We start from the raw sequence: 15,068 nt of genomic DNA, 5'->3' as shown, positions 1-15,068 counted from the left end.
TTTTCTTTTTATGACCACACCTGTAGCATATGGAAGTTCCCAGGCTAGGGCTTGAATCAGAGCTGCAGCTGCCCGCCTACACCACAGCCATGGCAACACCAGGTCCAAGCTGCATCTGTGACCTATGCCATAAATGCGGCATCGATGGATCCTTAAGCCACTGAGTGAGGCCAGGGATCGAACCCACATCCTCACACAGACAATGCCGGGTCCTTAATCTGCTGAGCCACAACAGGAACTCCAAACATGGCATTCTTAACAGAATGGAATAGCTTTGAGAAATGCAAGCTTTAGGAAGCTCTCTTTAAAAATCTTAAATGACTATCTATTAGCATATCTAAGATCTGTATTCTAAGTAGCATCGGGACAAATGTGGAGTCAGTTAGAAATGTGGAGCCAGGGTTCTGGCAGAGAGAAAAAGAGGCACTGGAACAGTTCACACTGTCTCATGTTATATGATCTGAACTACTTATGAGAAGACCCAAGGGCCACGTCTTCTTTTCAAATCTATCTACAATTGTCGAGGGAGTCATCCTGAAGACAAGAATGTGAAAGCATCTGAACCATAAAGAGCTTCCCTTCTTAAATCTGTAATGACTTTATTGAGGAAAACTGTATTTTCTCAAATGTAAAAAACATGATTCCTGGAGTTCCCGTCAAGGCGCAGTGGAAACGAATCCGACTAGGAACCATGAGGTTGCGGGTTCGATCCTTGGCCTCGCTCACTGGGTTAAGGATCCAGCGTTGCCACAAGCTGTGGGGTAGGTCGCAGACGCGGCTCGGATCCTGCGTTGCTGTGGCTCTGGCGTCGGCTGGTGGCCACAGCTACGAGTCGACCCCTAGCCTGGGAAGCTCCATATGCTGCAGGTGCGGCCCTAAAAAGACAAAAGACAAACAAACAAACAAACAAAACCTGATTCCTGGATTAGTATCAGCTTAGACAAAATTTTCCTGGTCATGTGCAAAAATCTGAATGCAGGCTCTGGGAATAAAAAGGAACTTAAGGGCATTTGTTTTTTTTTTAAACCCATGGGACCAGGGATGGAGTTTCTCCACAAAGTTGGGACGACCCGGACCCTCAGCCTGTGATTCTTACTTCTCTTTAGCCGGGCTCTCTATCTCTTTCTCTATCTCTTCAAAGAATATGCGGGGGGCGAATATTTTACGTACACAGTATTTATTTTGTGCCAGACACTACTAATTTTAATTCATCCTCCTGCTAGCTTCGGAGAGGGGACTGTTCTCTTCTCCGTTTTAGTCATAAAGGAACCCGGACCTGAAGAAGTTCCAGTGGCCGTGCTGGGGAAGGGGCCGGGGAAGCTTTCGAACCTGGCAGCCTGGCCCCGGGGAGGGGATCTAAACCACTTCCCTACGACGCCTCCCTGCGGCAGCTCCTCACTCCGCCGCCCCTACCTGGACATCATCCGCTTGACACAGTTCACGGAATCTTCTCAATCGCAACTGACCTGATAAAAGGGAACCCACAAAAAAGAAGGGCACCTTGGCAGCGCCGTGACAAACACGAAGTTTTGGGCACTCACCGCCACGTTGGTCTCCTGCTCCGTTTCTGGCACGTAAGGGTAATGGTTATAAAACATGTCATTTCGCACCATTTTCTTCCTCATTCTGCAGGGCCCTTCTGTCATCTCCAACATCCATTTGTCCAGATGCGAACCGATGGGGGGGCCCCACAAGCCCCGCTCCCGCAGCAGCTCATACTCGATCTGGCACCACTCCTCCGTCACGTACTTCAGGGCGTTTTGCTGACGCTAAGGGGAGGGGGGCCAGGGTGGTTTTCAAGCAAAAGCAGGAGCCACGGTTAAAAGTCCACAAAAAACTTAAAACTACGTTAATATTTGGAAAGAAAAACCAGTCTGTATCATTTCAATCCATCTTATAAAAGCAAAATTATACTTATTTGTGGTTAAAGTAAGCTGCTGATTTTGTGAGAAGGTGGGGCTTCAGTGATGGCCCAAGGGGATTATTTTAGCACCAAGTACATGGAAGATGTGTACAGACCGGAGCGTTGAGAGAACCTATAACGCAGACTTAGGAAGGAGGGCACTATTTCTCATGAAAATACACTGAAATGATCACTCTGGTGTGAGCTAATAAACAGAGTAGCTTAAGGATGACCCCACCCCCCGAAACTGTACAACAGCTACTAGAACATGCATAAAAGAAGACCTAGAAAGCCAGATCAAGAAATACTGCCAGCACACTAGATTCCTGGTAATCTTTGTAATCTTCCAATAATTTTAGGTAAAGAACATAAACATGAAGCTCTGATAGGAAACTCAACATTCATATGCAAATAAAAATCATTTTTAATCGGCTGCCAGGAGACATCTAAACCACTTTACTTCAACGGAAATTTATGACTTGGAATAACTTGCTTTGTCAAATGTCAAAATATGTAACATTCAATAGTAGATGCTTATAAGTAGCTTATCTAATGATTCATAGAATACAAATATACAAGGGTTTTCTTATGTCTTTTTAGGGCTGCGCTGGCAGCATATGGAGGTTCCCAGGCTAGGGGTCAAATCGGAGCTACAGCTGCCAGCCTACACCACAGCCACAGCAACCGGGTATCCAAGCCGTGTCTGCGACCTACACCACAGCTCAAGGCAATGCTGGATCCTTAACCCACTGAGCAAGGCCAGGGATCGAACCCACATCCTCATGGATACTGGCTGGGCCGCAATGGGAACGTCGCAAATAGAGAATGTAAGTCTAAGAAAAAAGATCTCTTTATGCAACGAACACTAATGACTACTGAAGCAGTAATCTTGCTATTAACATGATACCATAATAATAGCACATCTGTGTTCCTGGAGGATGGAATTCCCTGTCACAACTAAGTATCTAGTATTATGCCATAAATATCAGCAGCTGATCCTTCAGCAATCTTTAATAGAGCTAACCCAGCTGCCCTGGAAATAAAATATCTAGGATAAATTGTTGAGTAATCATGAATTCACCAAGGGGATTCTACGGAATTTATTTCTTAGTGACAAAATCACCAAGTACTTGTAATAAATAATAACTTTATCTTTCAATTTTTTAGAATTTTAAGAGACTTCTTAAGACTTTTCACAGCCTCCTTGTTAAGTCTGAGAAGGCGCTTCCTGATAGTTTGATTTTTATTGACAGTGAAAGTCACGAGGTTCAGTGGTGCTGCTCTCTGGTCCGTCACCTTTTTTTTGTCTTTTCTAGGGCCTCTAGGAAAGTCTCATTTTTCTACCTTAAAACCAAGGGCCAAAGTAGCTGCCAGCAGGGATAATTAAGAACATCCCCTGACGCTGAACGCAGCTCAGCCCCTGGTCCTTTTGTCTTTTTGCTATTTCTTTGGGCCGCTCCCACGGCATATCGAGGTTCCCAGGCTAGGGGTCCAATCGGAGCTGTAGCCACCAGCCTACGCCAGAGCCACAGCCATGCTGGATCCGAGCCGCTTCTGCAACCTACACCACAGCTCACGGCAACGCCGGACCGTTAACCCACTGAGCAAGGGCAGGGACCGAACCCGCAACCTCATGGTTCCTAGTCGGATTCGTTAACCACTGCGCCACGACGGGAACTCCAGCCCCTGGTCCTTAAAAGCGGAAGGAAGACAGACAGCGGGGAAAGTGGCTTTTCTTACTCAGGAATGCAACACAAACCGTCACTATGGTTATGAGTCTTACCTCCTGATATTCCTTATACTGTGTGTCTACTAAGTCACGAACAACTGCGATGTGTGTAAACATCCACTGAGAAATCTCCTAACAATGGGTGGAAAAAGAGGCTTAATATTTCATGGATTCCCTGGAAAAAACGTTAACTAGCCTTAAAATAATGCCCAACCGTTAGTTAAAATTCTACTAAAGGCATCACGACAATGACCAAAAAAACAAACACCCTGCATTACACGCTGCATCTGATGGGGCTTATGTGATGGACAGAGATCCATATACCCCCTCCCCTGGGGCCCACTTCGAGGAAGGGCTCACTGCCACAGCTGCCGGGGTGCTGTTCGCACTATGGGACCACCTCGGTGGCAGAGAGCTGCCGGGCACCACGTACCCCACACCACATGGGGCACGAGCAGACTCAGGCACTGCGCCTTGGAAAAGGTCAACTCTGGTGGGTCATTTTAGCCCTGAAGCTCCACTTGGGCCAGCTGGGCCTGTCGCGAGGCCTGCACTGTAGCCTGACCCTTGCCCGGGACCAGTCCTACTTCCTTCGTCTCTGTCCACAAATGTCAAGGGCACCCCTCAAAAACACGCTCAGAGGGTGCTTCCTGGAGACCTGGCCCAGGAACGACTCATACCCATGGTTCTCTCCCAGACCCTCTGCTGCCACTAAGATTCTGGGAGGACAAAGACAGCATGAAGAGGAAGATTAATGCTGGAGGCAGACGAGTTAAAAAAAAAAAAAAAAAATCAGTCACAGGTATAGATGACAAAAAAACAAAAGCCATGTTGTCTGCTATTGCTTTAAAATTTATACATATATATATATTCAACGCACCTGGGTGGAAAGGCTGTGCTTGTGAAGCCCACTTTCCTTCCGATTCCTTCTTGATCCGGTTAACTTGGAAAGACCAAAGCCACTGCTGACACGGGACAATTTGGACTGTGTGGTAGGCGCTAAAGCTTCTCCTCGACTTATACATTTCTTCTCATGGGCTACAAAGTTAAAATTAGAGTCTTTCATGATTTCTCTGTTTTTATCAGTCCTGCTTTTAATACGTTTGCATCATGGTGACAAACCACAGTTCTGGAGTTATCAAAAGCAGCTTACATTACAGGTGCAGATGCTCTTTCAGACCCGGCCTGTACTTCCCGGTGACCCTGTCTAAGGACAGCTGCTTGGAATTAACTAGTTGAACTTACGTTTGCTTGAAACCTCGCAGCTCAGCCATAATAGGCAAATTTATTTGAACTGTGATCAGTTTCTCGGTTAATAATAATTCATACTCCCTCTCCTGAAAATCTCTGGTGTTCTGGGTACTTTGCAATTTAGAATGTATTAAATTTTAAAAAGGTGATATGGCAGATACTGCATAGAATACCACCAGGGGTTGAGGGCAATAAACCATTATTATTAATATGATAATTCATATTTCTGCAGCAAAATGGGTGAATTTTCTTTTGTTTTGTTTCGCTTTTTAGGGTTGCGCCTGTGGCATATGGAAGCTCCCAGGTTAGGGGTCTAACCAGAGCTGCAGCTGCCGGGCTACACCACAGCCACAGCAACGCCAGATCCGAGCCACGTCTGCGACCTGCACCACAGCTCACGGCAACACCAGATCCAGGTATTGAACCCACATCCTCATGGATACTTCAGGTACATAACAGCTGTGCCACAAAGGGAGCTCCCTGAATATTCATACCTAGTAGAATAAATGAAAGTAGGTTACGTTTTGCTGCCAAACACCACCTTGGCTTTTCGGGGCTTTTTGAATTTTCTAATTACAGAAAAGGGGCATGGACTCATGGCCAAGATGGTGACCCTACTAAAACTGTGCGCAATGTAATATTTTCCAAGCTCATGGATGCAGGATGTGTAAGACAACTGATATTGTTTCTTTATAAATCTAAGAAAGAAGCCCAGTCTCAGCGTAACTGTTCTAGAATGGGCTATAGGATATTGATTTTCATGTCTACTGCTATCACACCATCCTTTGGGGAGAGTTTTAACTTCCGGTCTAAAGTGCACCCACATATGACAGCCACGTGTACATCTCTCGGCCACGTGATCTCTACAGACTTTCTTACCCAGATGATTCTGCCAGCACTTCAGACTAGCTTCTTCAATGAGCGGCCTTGCTATAGCTATGTCCACATGGCCTCTCTCGTTCACAGGGAGAGTGACTTTGAAAAGCTCCTCCAAGACTTGCTTCTTACTATGAATCAATTCAGTCCAAACTCTGTTGACAGCTTTTATGAGAAGTTGACGCCCTAGGAAATGAAAAAAAAAAAAGCAGCCAAGCAAAAAGGATATAAAGGTAGTTAGCACTGTTTTTTCCTATTTTACATCTAAGAATTTCAATTCAGATAGTACTTAATTGTCCAAAAAATGCTTCATCTCATATCCAGCTCAGTTAAGACAAAAAAAGCATTATTCAGATAACTAAAAATGTGGTTGGCAAATTTAAAAATCTTTACTTTCAAGCAAGAAGACTGCATCTTTATAAAACCGGAAGTTACATACACATTCCATTGTCTACCTTCTTCTATGTGAGGGAAGACCTTACTCCACATGTAAAAGCAAATCTTAGACCTAAATATCTAGGGTAGCATCACCTGATCTTAGCCAAAAGTCCGAGAGGAGATTTGAGGCTACATTCACCCTTAAGTTGGTTGTTGCCGAATAATAATAATAATGATGTGCCAAAAGGAAAGAAAGAAGTATTTTTAGAGTTTTTACTGTTAAATTCCATCTTGCTTTGGACTCCTTGAGAATTTTCCTGACTCCTGCTCTAGACCAGTCCATCTTTAGCAAACATTAGAATAACAGATTGCTGGACTTGACCGCTGCCCCCTCCCACCGAGGGTCGGAGTGGGTCTGAGGGGGCCAGAGAATCTGCCCTTCTAACAAGTTTCCCAATGATGCTGATGTTACTAGTCTGAGCACCTCACTTTGAGAACCGAAATTTTAGACTGTTCGTTCTTCAGGGGCTGAAAATAATCACTGTGTCCTCAATGTCTGGAGTTCAGGAAGTGTTAGAGAAAAGAGAGAGCAAATTAACACTTAAATGAATGAAAGGACAAGTGCTGGACCTATGAAGGATAAAGTCCTATGCAAAACTACTCTACTACACTGCTGGAGAGACAAACCTTACTGCAGTGATCAAATATCTTCTACTGAATAATGATGGAAACGAGAAGTCCATCCGCTCAAAGACTTTACTGCACAACACTTACAAAATTAGTGGGAAAACTAGACTGAAGAAGAAGAAAAGAGAGTAAAATGGCAGCGCCGACACCCTGTCTCCAGCGCTACCTGCCTCTGCTGTGACTGGCCTACCCCGACCAAGAGGCAGCTCTTTCCTGCACTCCTGCTCCTCGCACAAAGTGTCATCGAGCCTCCTGGTGTTTCGTTGTGAGGTCGCATCGAGGGCAAGCACTGTCCGTGGCGAGGGGGTTTACCCATCCCGACACGGGGGATGTACGGCTAGCACATCGGCATATACTGCTGGGCACACTGGTCGTGAGGTGTGCCCGACAGGGCGATGGGTCGCTCAACTCTGGCACTTTCTGAAGTCAGTTTTTTTGGCTGTATCGTAAAAAGCGGAAACGAGGGGGGCGAAAGGGGACCACGTGGACCTAAGTACCTTCGCTGACGTCCTGGCTGTAGGCGCCGTCCGGCTCGATGTCGGAGGGGATCATGATGTGCCAGGTGGTCATGCGGGCTTCTGCTTCCAGGCCAAACCCATCCACGTTGCTGAAAAATCCCAGTCAGTTTTAAGCGACAGGAAGGAAATGACTGCCGCTGAAAACCGCGAGGACTAGGTAGGGGCTACGCTGCCGACACCAGGGAGTGCTGGCTCTACCGGAAAGTTCCAAGAGTGGCAGGCAGGCATTTGGCAGCCGCACAAAACAGACCTTCTAATTTATCAGGACAATGCCGTTCTAAGGGGTGATTCCACAAACCCACTTGGCGAAATGTAATTAAACTCAACCACAGCCTTAGGATGAGCATCTTACTCTTTAAAACGCTTTTTGAGCGCAATCAACATTCTCACTTAAAAAACAGAAAAGGTCCATTGACGAACGTTTTCTTCCTGTGCCTGTGCCCCTCCCCGCTTCTCTCCACCCTCTGCTCCGCTGCAGTGAAACACTTGCTTGTCCCATGTGTGCCACACTCCTTGGGCCCTCTGGGCAGCCGCGAGGAGGACCCTTCCTTCCCCCTTTCTCTTTGGAGGATTAGCCTCCTCCTTGGCCAGGGCCAAGGCACCGTGTTTCTGGCCAAGCGCTTAGCAGCCCCGACTGGGCTTGGCTTCGCTGCAGGCCCTCCCTGAGATGGCTTGTTCTGAGACTTGCCACCGGGTCTTTCCTGCTCAGTCCCCCCCAGTCCCTAATTCAATGCCTGGCCCCCGGCAGACACCAAAGGCATACGTGGCAAAGCAATCCATGGAAAAATACTGAGTCTACCCACGTGACATATACCGTTGCATTTTATTTATCACACTCTTATCTTTTTACCCCCTTAACCTCTAACGATGTGTACTGAATTTACTTTTGAAGAAATTCTCTTTTTAAAATTATAGATGTGACATGTGATTAACAAAAATTTGGAGTCCCCGTTGCGGCGCAGCAGGACCAAATCTGACTAGGAACCTGAGGTTGTGGGTTTGATCCCTGGCCTCATTCAGTGGGTTAGAGATGTGGCATTGCCGTGAGCTGTGGTATAGGTCCCAGAGGCGGCTCGGATCCTGCGTGGCTATGGCTGTGGCACAGGCTGCAGCTGTAGCTCCAATGTGACCCCTAGCCTGGAAACTTCCATCTGCCGTGGATGCAGCCCTAAGAAGCAAAACATTTTAAAGACAGAGAAAAGCAAAGGAAAAATCATTATTATACTGCTAAAACGTCCTTCACCTTCTCATGACGTTTTAAACAGAACTGAGATGAAAGGAAAAAGAAAGGGTACAACTAAAAAAAGTAGAATAAAGAGAAAAAAAATCTTAAAGACAAATTCAAGGTGGCACGTTGAACCTGAAAGCGTTACCTTCCAACGTGCAGGTTAATGAGGCAGTGAGCCAGACAGCTAATGAACTCCTGGTCGTGGTTCCCCGGGCCCAGGATCAAGTTCCGGTTTACAGTCAGGACCCTGAGCGAGTCCAGGAGGGCTACTTGCTGTGGCACGGTTTTGTGTGCCCGCGAGAACTGGTACAGGATGGTCCTGTTGAGGCAGTGATACACCGCGTCCAGTGACAGTCCCTGCGATCTTCTTTTTGACTAGAGACACGAGAGACACTTTGTTTAGGAAAATGGACCAAGGAGAAGAAAAGAGATCTGCCTGTCGTTCACACATGACCATTTATTAGTTTCACTAGGCAGCAGAGGCCACGCTAAGCACCGAGGTGCTCAGTTGAAACACGAAGCTCTTGCTCCTGTGAGGTTCCGAACCCAAGAGACACCTACATGTCGAGCAAGGGCAGGGGCAGAGCAGCCCCCCGAGAACACGAGCAAGGCCACCAGGGTGGGCCCCGCCCCCGCGAGTTTCGCTCGGGTGTTGGTCCCTGCTCACAAGTGCGTCCAAAGACCTACCCAAAATGCTCTAAACAAAACAAACAAAAAACTCCTGACATTCTTGCTTCGTCTCCTCACTTGAGAACTTTTCTCTTTGGCTTAAATACAAATTTAGCCTTAAAACATTCTTGGGTAACACGAAAGAGCCTCTGTACCATATGCTAACTACACGCAGTAGCGAGCTTCCTATTTCTACTTCGTGTTAAGATGAATCACTTGCGCCAAACCAGGCAAAGGTACCACAAACATGCACTGAGATGACATCTTCAAAGGAACGAGAACTACCATGACTTGGTAAGGACGCAAGGACGAGACGAGGCCATTCTTGGGATATCTGTTCTTCATGCTCTGCAAACCTTTACACGCGGGTGCCTGGTACCGAAAACCCTGTCGACACCTAGGAACTTAAGGTCTTTAAGCCAAAAGGAAGCACTGCAGCTATGTGGGCAGCAAAGAGCAGTACCAGTGGGCAGGGCCGTGAGCGCCCACAGCCAGAATGGGGAGCTTTCTGCGCTGGACACCCTGGCAGAGGCACGGGTGAGGCTGCAGGCCTACACGTCTTACTTCTCACGCAGTGAGCTTTGTATTAAAGGTCAACACTCATTTTCGTTTTAGTTACACTTATTTCCAATAATTTGGACACCTCAGGCAACGTTTTTCAACAGGAAAACATGTACGCTACAACCAATAAGACAATGGATTACCTGTGCGATTAGTTGAATTATAAAATCTATAAGAAGTTTAGATTCTTTGTTGAACATGCCTTGCCAAAGCTTGTCCACCACGCGTTGCGTGAAATAAAACACATTGTTCACCAGTACCTGGTAGCTTCCTCCACTGGTGATGGGCAGAGAGGCATCTTCCCCTAAATTCCAGCAGGAAAAAAAGTATCTAAGAAAACTGACAGCAACCAGCCCAAGACCAGGCCCAGGCAAAATGAACACAATTTCTACAATTAGAAATAAGAGCATTAGCTCTTAGGTGCCACTTTAAGCCAAATGCTGTCTATGGCCAGAGGTCTTGATTCATGTTGGAAGAAATCATTTCTGAAGCACAACAGTGTTAGGGATTGAGACTGTGCAGTCTCTTGTTGACTTAAGATAGTCAGTATGAGCAAACAGTTCTTCGGCTTTAACTGTCACTGACAGATGATGTCCCTTTGACAAGAGAAATGAAGTCAGTTTATTAGCTGTAAACTGATTCTGTGTAACGGATAAAGGGCAAAACAAACCATCAAGCAAAAGTCTCTATTTTGGAGCACCATGAATAGTTAACTGTCTATTTAAGAACAACGAATACAGGCAGAAGAAGGGTTCGGAAGAACTGTGAAAAATAAAGTACAATCGGGGTGGTGGTCCCAAGGGGGACCTCTTGCCTCCCATGAGCCCCGTTTCTCTTCCGCCCGCTGCCCCAGCGTCTTGGGCGAGCCTGCGCCGTATCCTCTGCCCCAAGACTGATCCTCCTGGCTCCTCCTCCAACGGAGGAGGCCGCCTCTGAGCCCCTCCTTTCTGGAAGTCAGAGGCTGTCACTGCTTCGAATTATCAGTCCCACCTAACTATAAATCACTCCATGAAGCAAAACCCTTCACTCTGCGTCTTTATATGTAGTTAAGACGGATACTATGTAAAATTCCCGAGGGAAAAACAAATACAAAATTTGACTTGACACCATGCTTTGAGAGTTGCATGCAATCAAGCTATTAGTTGCAGTAACAGTTTCTTGGCAAATTTATTTTATGATTACCAGGAATTCAAGTAGCAAATATGATAAATCATTACTTTCCCTTCTTCTTTAAATGTTATCATTGTTTTGCCTATAATTCTAGCTCCACAGTAAGTGTATCAATTTTTGTACTTTCATTGTAACTAGATACATACAGAAGAAAACATTTTAATGTGCTTGAGTTTGTGTCCTGGAAGCCTTTCTAAAGAATAACATATGCTCAACAGGTGTGTACAGCTATTACACATGTAGGTGGCCCATATGAATAGCAGCTTCATTTGTCTGCATCTAAAAACTGCCAAATGTTCATCTACAGCAAAACGGATAAATTTATATATTCACATAATAGGACACGGCATAGAGGTGAAAATAAATGGACTCCTAGTACCTGCAACAATGTGGATCAATCTCACAAATAAAATGTTGAGTGTAAAAAGCTAGACTAAAAACAATATATAGAAGAATATACTGTATGCAAGGTTCAAAAGCAGGCGAAATGAATCTGCTTTTCTAGAGGCTGAGACAGTGTGGCTCAATGAGTAACTGGGTCTGAGCACGAGGGGAGTTTGTAAGGGCGCTGGTTAAGCCCGTCCATCTGAGCGGTCTTAGGCACGTTGTCTGGGTGCGAATTCATGGAGCGCTAGACTCATAATGTGCTTATTTGTAAGTAGGTCATAGCAAGTTAATTTTTCTTTAAAACATTAGATAATTCATTAAAATACAGCCTGTTGCTACAATGTGGTCATAAAAACATTTTTTTTTTCTCTTTCCTTGTCCTCTTCTTGCCACCTCCACATGTGCAAATGCGGACAAGCAGCTTAAGTGCTCCCTGTGGTTGATCCTTTAGGGAGATTCAAAGAAAAGAGCTGGGTGGGTCTTTTCCTCATTACAGAAAAATAACAATGGGGGGGGGGGAGAACGCACAGAAAAGAAGGAAAAAGATGACGGGAGAAAAGAGGCATATTTGGGGTTTAGATAGAGATGGAGCGAAAGCAAAACACAGCATTACCCAATAGAACGTCGGCTGCCAGCAAATGATCCATCACACTATCCAAAATGTAAGTCTGAAATTCTTTTTGCTGAGTTCTTGTCGATCTTTCAGGGGAAGCCTAATCAATACAATTTAGAATTAGAACCAAAGAAACAATGATAAAGCTTAACCACAGTTACATTCCCATAGTTATACAGTCACATTAAAAACAAACAAACAAACAAACCCTACTGGTAAGTAATAAAATATGTCCTGATGGATGGTATGTATTTTCTGCTCACAGATTTTTAAAAGAGTTTGAAGGTGAAACAACAGTTTTGTTGGAATCCATTCCTCCAAAAATAATATTTTAAACATTAAGTATTTAATATGTACCCAATATCTATTCTTATACCTCACTTCAGAAAGAGATACAGCAGTTTCAAAGGAAATACACATAAAATAAAGCACAGAGTTATTAAAAACACACACACACACACACACACACACACAAAAGCTTAGGAGTCTAGTAACCAAGACGGTAAAGCCAATGGGGAAGGGGGTATTTCTCACAAAGAATTAATTAAGCACACAATTTAGCTTTGAGATTCCTCAGGTCAAGAAGGAGAAAAAGAAAGATAATATGGTTTACAATGCTTTTTATTATCTATAAAAGGAAGCATACTAGAAAGTCACCAAGGATGTTTTACTAAAGTTGTTCTGAGAAGAACGTCCCCTGGGCGTTTTTATAGAGGACAATGAACAGCCCAATAGGCGACAGACACCTTTGGCAGTGGTTTTAGCGCACAGATGGAGGACTTTTAACTTTGTCATGAATAGTCACTTAGGGCACAAATTTAAGCTATGGTCCTGGGGCGGCATTTCTTTTGGTAATTAGGGTGATATAATCCAGGTGCTTAACTTTCAAGGCTCTAACCTGAGGGATGGCAAAGCACTGGGAACCCAGGGATGAAAGGCAGGAAAGACACTTTTGCCATCCTCCTCAGATGCCAGTCATGTTAGCTGGCTTGGGCTAGGAGCTGATATCGAGCAATTCAATAAACGGACACAAAGTCGTTTCTTAAAAAGAGATCTGGATGCTGTACCAATCGTACTGACAGCAGGGTACTGATGCTTTGCAAGTGAAATTAAAGAATCTATTTCTTCTCGCCCAGACTGGTCCAGGACTATGTTTCCTTATGACACAAGTGGGCTGATCAACACTGTTCTGCTTTATGCATTTATAGTTAAAATCCAGGAGTTCCCGTCGTGGTGCAGCGGAAACAAATCTGACCAGGAACCATGAGGTTGCAGGTTTGACCCCTGGCCTTGCTCAGTGGGTTCAGGATTCGGCATTGCCGTGAGCTGTGGTGCAGGTTGAAGACATGGCTTGGATCTGTCATTGCTGTGGCTGTGGCGTAGGCTGGCAGCTGTAGCTCTGATTAGACCCCTGGCCTGGGAACCTCCATATGCCGCAGGTGCAGCCCTAAAAAGCAAAATAAATAAATACATAAATAAAATCTACTGGGGAAAACCATTTCTTTCTATCCTGATTTTCAAGGTGGTACTGATAAAGGTTTTTAAAAAGCATTTAAAATGGAAATTTATATTCAGATCAAAGACACTAATTCTAATATTAATTCAAAAACCACAACAGTCATAATGAACTTTTCTCTGTTTTGCTGCTAAGGCATTTGTTTTGTTTTAAAATGATAAAATACGGGCCTAGTAACAGTTGAAGAATGTATCAGTGCTTAGGAGTCTGGTTTGGCATCAGAGTAATTTGGGGAAAAGTGAAGGCCATGCCATGTGGTTTTCATCTGCATACATTTTCCGGTGCAGCCGAAGAGGTTAACGCAATGGTCAGCAAGAGAGCTGCAGCCTCGGCCTGCCGATTCCTCATGCTGACTGCCCGGGAGGGACAGCGAAGACGTCTAAGTGACAAGCAGCAGACTGACTTCCTTGTCATCAGAGCAGAGACCATTTTATCAGAGAGCTTGAGGGAGCAGAATCTGCTAAGGAGTTAGGCTCTGCTCACAGGAGGATGCAGCACCACAGCCAACTCAACGGGACTGACGGCACACGTAACAACTAGGACGCTTTTTCAAATCTGAACTAGACAAAGTTTTGGAGTCTGTAAAACAGGGAACACAGAACTTAGATCCTCTGATGCCTCTCACTGAGGCCGTTCCTTGAATGATCCTGACCCAGAATTAAGTTTGTTACTGGCTCTAACTGCCAAGTTCAAATGTTCTTGCTGAGCTTTTTAACAGACTAACTTTTAAAGGACTTAAGACTTTACGCATGCATGCATATCTGTTTCTGGTGTTTTTTAAAAAACAATTCACTGCATTACAATTATGTACCAGACAGACGCAATGCTTAGTTCTCTACATTATCTAATTCTCTAAAATATCCCTTTCAGGCAGATGCTAACATCTCCACTGCAGAGAAATGGTAATTGAGACTGAGAGAGCTTGAGACTCTCGGTCAAGTCACAACTCGGATTCAAACCTCTCTCTTTTTTTTTCTTTTTAGGACTGTACCTGCGAGGCATCTGGAAGTTCCCCGTCTAGGGGTTGAGTCAGAGCTGCAGCTGCTAGGCTACACCGCAGCCACAGCATTGCCAGATCCAAGTCACACTGTGACCTAGGCTGCAGCTTGCAGCAACACCGGTTCCTGAACCCGCTGAGCGAGGCCAGGGATGGAACCTGCAACCTCAAGGATACTAGTCAGGTTCTTAACCAGCTGAGCTGTGACAAGAACTGCCCCAACCTCACTTTCTTTGAAGCCAAAGTTTACTGTCTCACCTACCAACCGACAGTCTGCCAGCCCTAAAATCTCCGTCTCAAAGTTTAAAAATGCACAAGAGCAATTCTGCCACAAACTCATTACCTTTTAGAAAAACCTGGTTGGTCCACCAGACAACCAGGGTGAATCCAGGGCAGTGGCCTCTGGCTGTCAGATCTGCCTTCCCAGAGAAGACAGTGAAGTCAGCTGACATCGGTCATCAGACAGTCAAAGCCTCCTCTTTGAGGCCTGGGGACCCCCTGCAGAACCTTGGTGTGCACAGGCCAGACGGCCCACATGCGTCTGCTGCCCTGGCTGAGAGCGCCGTGGCTTGGGGGGAGGCGGTG

The 15,068-nt window shown here is 45.3% G+C and overlaps 1 protein-coding gene across 6 annotated transcripts in view; it reads right to left on the bottom strand.

The window, feature by feature from the left end:
* Positions 1-15,068, bottom strand: part of WDFY3 (WD repeat and FYVE domain containing 3) — a 242,334-nt gene that overhangs the window by 52,914 nt on the left and 174,352 nt on the right. For all 6 annotated transcript variants that reach the window (XM_047798488.1, XM_047798492.1, XM_047798490.1 and 3 more), the window contains 8 exons: positions 11,971-12,070; positions 9,944-10,104; positions 8,716-8,945; positions 7,322-7,431; positions 5,763-5,945; positions 4,513-4,670; positions 3,687-3,764; positions 1,542-1,769 (listed from right to left, as the gene is read on the bottom strand). In XM_047798488.1, the coding sequence (XP_047654444.1) occupies positions 1,542-1,769; positions 3,687-3,764; positions 4,513-4,670; positions 5,763-5,945; positions 7,322-7,431; positions 8,716-8,945; positions 9,944-10,104; positions 11,971-12,070 (1,248 nt within the window). The remainder of the gene's footprint in view (positions 1-1,541; positions 1,770-3,686; positions 3,765-4,512; positions 4,671-5,762; positions 5,946-7,321; positions 7,432-8,715; positions 8,946-9,943; positions 10,105-11,970; positions 12,071-15,068) is intronic.

The sequence above is a fragment of the Phacochoerus africanus genome, chromosome 10 (assembly GCF_016906955.1).
Source record: "Phacochoerus africanus isolate WHEZ1 chromosome 10, ROS_Pafr_v1, whole genome shotgun sequence".
Taxonomy (NCBI): domain Eukaryota; kingdom Metazoa; phylum Chordata; class Mammalia; order Artiodactyla; family Suidae; genus Phacochoerus; species Phacochoerus africanus.
The sequence above is the reverse complement of the archived record's forward strand: the minus strand, read 5'-3'. Positions and strand labels throughout refer to the sequence as shown.